The sequence below is a fragment of the Pongo abelii genome, chromosome 8 (genome assembly GCF_028885655.2).
Source record: "Pongo abelii isolate AG06213 chromosome 8, NHGRI_mPonAbe1-v2.0_pri, whole genome shotgun sequence".
NCBI lineage: Eukaryota > Metazoa > Chordata > Mammalia > Primates > Hominidae > Pongo > Pongo abelii.
The window spans coordinates 52,662,580-52,666,906 of record NC_071993.2 but is presented as its reverse complement, the minus strand read 5'-3'; the positions used below and the strand labels follow the sequence as shown (position 1 = coordinate 52,666,906).

The 4,327-nt window shown below is 57.6% G+C and overlaps 1 protein-coding gene across 1 annotated transcript; it reads left to right on the top strand.

Annotated features, from left to right (window-relative positions):
• The first annotated feature begins 1,940 nt into the window (after positions 1–1,940).
• LOC100457730 (ras-related protein Rab-43-like) lies at positions 1,941–3,213 on the top strand. Its single transcript, XM_054522222.2, has one exon. The coding sequence runs from the start codon at positions 1,980–1,982 to the stop codon at positions 2,607–2,609; it is 630 nt and encodes a 209-aa protein (XP_054378197.2). The 5' UTR covers positions 1,941–1,979; the 3' UTR covers positions 2,610–3,213.
• The last annotated feature ends 1,114 nt before the right edge of the window (positions 3,214–4,327 follow it).

Here is a 4,327-nt window from a genome sequence, read left to right as displayed (position 1 = left end):
TCCCTTGCCAAGTCAGTCAACCGATGCTTTCTCAAGATTCTCACACATGGCTTTGATATAGGATTTGAATGAGTCTTTTTTGATATAGGATTTGAATGAGCCAGTGATACAAAAACTATACTGTGGAACAGTGTCTTGTCTTAATTCTGCAATCGCTTCTGTACATATTTGAAGTCCTAGACCCCAGGAGGAGAGACAATCAAATTAGCCAAAGGTAATTTGTGAAGACTGGCCATGGGAGGTGGTGGCTAAAAGTCCTCCGGCCCCTGCTCTCTGAGCATCCCCACAGAAACTCCTGGGCCGCACTGACTGCTGAGAAAGAACATCTCAGGGCTTGGATCCCCTGTTCAGAGGACACATGCTCTTCCACCCAATCACGGAACAGTAGAGGAATGGCAGCTCCATGCTGTGTCCTGCAGAGCTCTCAGTCTCTGCACTTGAGGCCCTGGGCCTGCATAGAGGTGAAGGCTCTTCAGTGCTATCACGTGGAGACAGACGATAGGAATCCTGCAAACAAGCAGAAAGGATGTGACCATTAAACCTTCTTCTGAAGCTATTACAAACTCAAGTCAGTGAGTTGCTTCTCTACTAGCTTTTTATTGCCAACTGGAATGCTGCACTGTGTTGCAGAGTCAGGGGTGGGGGAGCCTGGAATTGTTCCCTTACTACCTGCTGCTTTATGGACTGAAATTGATCAAGGCTACAACCAAAACATTTCTAGAAATAATTTGAATGTGGTAGGAAAAACTCTGGGAATGTTGTCTGAAGAAAGTATATTTTGGAGTGTGTTTTCAGGACTAAAATTCTTTGCCAGAAATGTTCTTTAATGGAACCTCCAGACTGAGTAGGAAAATAGGGCATACTATTTTTTGAAACGCATGAGCAGGAATGAAATAAATGCCATCCAAAGGGAATGCAGGACATTCAATTTGAGGATACTTTGCTTTAGGATAAACCCTCCAAAGGTAAACCTTTCAGCAAGGGTGTTACCTAAGTGCATGGACTGCAGGTTTGTATTACCGAAAATTAGGAGTGGTCGTTGCCGATGCACTGGTTTCTCAGAGGCATGGTCATGCAGGTTCCAATGAGGGGGCGTTGTCTGGCCCCAGGAAGCGCCCAGGTGCCGCCTCCCTCCATTTCCCCATCTCCAGCGGGGCTCTCCCAGGGCGGGCTCCAGGCCAGCCCCCTGCGCCTGCGCACGAGCCTTGAGGCGGGCGAGGTTCCAGCGCCGGCGGCGGCCCTCAACCACTCCCAGCACCGGTTGCGGCGGTTCATGGCAGGGAGACGCGCAGCGTGAGAGCAAAGGGCAGTTACCCAACGGCCTTCGCTCTCATGGTGTCCTTCTTCGTGTTACCTAAAAATAAAGCCAAGGGTGATTAGAAGGTAATCACCTCCTGGTCATGCTCCCACTGGTCACCAGTGTCCGCCGGGCGACCCCACATTGTGGCCAGAGCAGGTCTGTGGCTGCGCTCAAGGCAGGAGCGTTCATAGCTTTCCTAGCGGGGTCCTGCGGGATGCCCAGGCCGCGCTCCTTTCCCTTGCTCACCTGGCCCTGAAGTGAGGGGGGAGGTGTAGCAATGCAGTGGGAACCCCAAAATGTGTCTCGGCCGTGCCTCTCACATTCTGAACAATGCAAATGCTTGAAGAAAACCTCAGGAGTTGAAATCGCAATGCAGTTCAGCAAAGAAGTAGCTCCTGTCCTAGTAAAACAGTGAAGTTGAGGGCCGGCTGGAGCTTTGCGGAGGGCCCGGCTTGGCGGCTCCGTGTTCGGGCGGGGCCGAGCCAGGCCGGGGCAGGACCCAGCCGGGGTGGGGCGAGGCCGAGGCAGGCGGTCGGCAGTGCTGGGGGTTCAGGTGTTGCGGTGGCTCCACGTAGCCAGGCGGCCCGTGGGCTGGAGCGGGCGGAGCTCGGCCGCGGCTTGCACCAGCTCAGGTCGGTCCCAGCGTCCAGAGCGTTGGCCGTTCGGCTTCCTCTAGGCCATGGCAGGGCCGGGCCCAGGCCCAGGGGACCCGGACGAGCAGTACGATTTCCTCTTCAAGCTGGTGCTGGTGGGCGACGCAAGCGTGGGCAAGACGTGCATGGTGCAGCACTTCAAGACCGGCGCCTTCTCGGAGGGCCAGGGAAGCACCATCGGCGTCGACTTCACCATGAAGACGCTGGAGATCCAGGGCAAGCGGGTCAAGCTGCAGATCTGGGACACGGCCGGCCAGAAGTGGTTCCGCACGAGCTATTACCGCAGTGCCAATGGGGCCATCCTTGCCTACGACATCACCAAGAGGAGCTCCTTCTTGTCGGTGCCTCACTGGATTGAGGATGTGAGGAAGTACACAGGCTCCAACATTGTGCAGCTGCTGATCGGGAACAAGTCAGACCTCAGCGAGCTTCGGGAGGTCTCCCTGGCTGAGGCACAGAGCCTGGCTGAGCACTATGAAATCCTGTGTGCCATTGAGACGTCTGCCAAGGACTCGAGCAAGGTGGAGGAGGCCTTCCTGAGGGTGGCCACGGAGCTCATCATGCGGCACGGGGGCCCCCTGTTCAGCGAGAAGAGCCCCGACCACATACAGCTGAACAGCAAGGACATCGGAGAAGGGTGGGGCTGCGGGTGCTGACCAGGGGCCGGGCTGGCAGACTGGGGTCTCCCCACCTCCTTGCTGTCCCCAGCCTGCCAAGCCCAGCCCTCCAGAGCCAGCCCTCCTGGGCACCGGCGACTACAGCAGCCGGGTGAAGCTCTGGAGCTCTGCATCCTGTGGCCTGGCTGCGGGATGGAGGCTTTCCTTGAGGAAGGGGAAGCAGGATACCCTGGTGGGTCACCCTGCCAGCCAGCAGCTGGCCCTCCACAATCTTCACATTCCAAGACTGGCCTGAACCCGCCGGTGTGGGCCACAGTAGGAGGGGCCAGCGGTCCTCCCTGTCCCATGCCTGCTGGCTCTGACCGTTTCTTCTCATGGGTTTGCTTAACCTGTGGCAGCAGGTTGCTGCTTTCCAGGGATGTGCCCAGTGCCCTGGGTTCTTCCCAGTCATCCTGGGGCTCTGCACAGAGCAGCAGAGCTAGAGCCATGGGACCCACAGACTCAGTGCCTGAGCGCAGCTCCAGGGAAGCCCCAGCCCCTTCCAGGTGGGGAACCTGCTTCCTGCCTTCACTGCCCCCGCAGCACTCACAGACATCTCCCTGGGGTCTGGCTCACTGCCTTATCAGGACCTCTGAGTTTTCTGACTTTCCGTGTAGCTTCTCATTTTCATCAGCACAGCATGGGGTCACGGCCCACAGCTAGGTAGAGACTGTCTGCTGGCTTGGGGCCCAGTGTTTTGCCACTCAGATTGTAAAGTTAGCTAATCCTTCAGTGCCAGCACTCAGAAGTCTGGCGGGTGGGGGAATGAGATGGGAAAGTGGACATTTAAGGTCCAAGTAGAAGCTTGCATCCTTGAGGCTCAGGGATGAGAGGGCACTGCAAGGCACCCAGCTTTACCCCACAAGCAGAAATCCTGCCAGCTGAGCGTGGGTCCCAGCCTAGTTTATGGAATCGAATCTCCCAGACAAAAATAGAAAGGCCCTGGCGGTCCTTGGCCTGGCCCATTTTATTCCCTGGACCCTTAACTGCCTCACCCTGAGCTGAGCACCAAGGTTAGAAGGCAAAAGTGGGGTGGGGGGATGTGGGAAGCAGCATTGTCCTCTGGGCATATGGCTCAGAGGTATCACAGTGACAAGAGAGCCAGGGCTAGGGCTGGAGGGCCAGGTGATCTTCCCTAGCCAATCCCAGTCCGTCTGTGTCAGCCCAGCTCTGCCTTGCAGACCCCTCATCATGGGTGCCCCCAGAAGTAAGCAGCTCTTGGACCCACGAGCAGGGCTGCGTCGGGTTGTGGTCTAGCTCCCAGGGCCAGGCCAGGCATGCCTCAGTGCAGTCCCTGGGCCAGTGAGAGGCCTCCCCCCATGCCTCCCTGCCCTCTGCACTAAGCACTTTCCAGGCAGGCCTGGCCATAGGGCAAGAGCAGGCCTTACAGCAGTGCCACGGTGACCCAAGAGGCAGGGTTGGGGCCTGGACAGGGGTTTCTCTGCTGAGACTGAGACAAGCAGGGCTTGATGCTGGTGGTGGAGCCAGCATCTCACCTGCCAGGCTTCCTTTTGGGCAGGGAGGCTACCTGTGGAATGGCTGAGCCTGGTTCTGCAGGGGAGGAAGGCTGCCAGGAGCTGGGGGGCTGGCACCTGCATTGAGGGGAGTCTGGGTGCATCAGATTGAGGGACGCCAGAGGCAAGGCTGCCTGGCTCCCTTTCTCAGCGGCTTTGCTTGTGGCAGGGGTGAGTGGAGCTGAGTGGGGTCTGGGCTCTGCC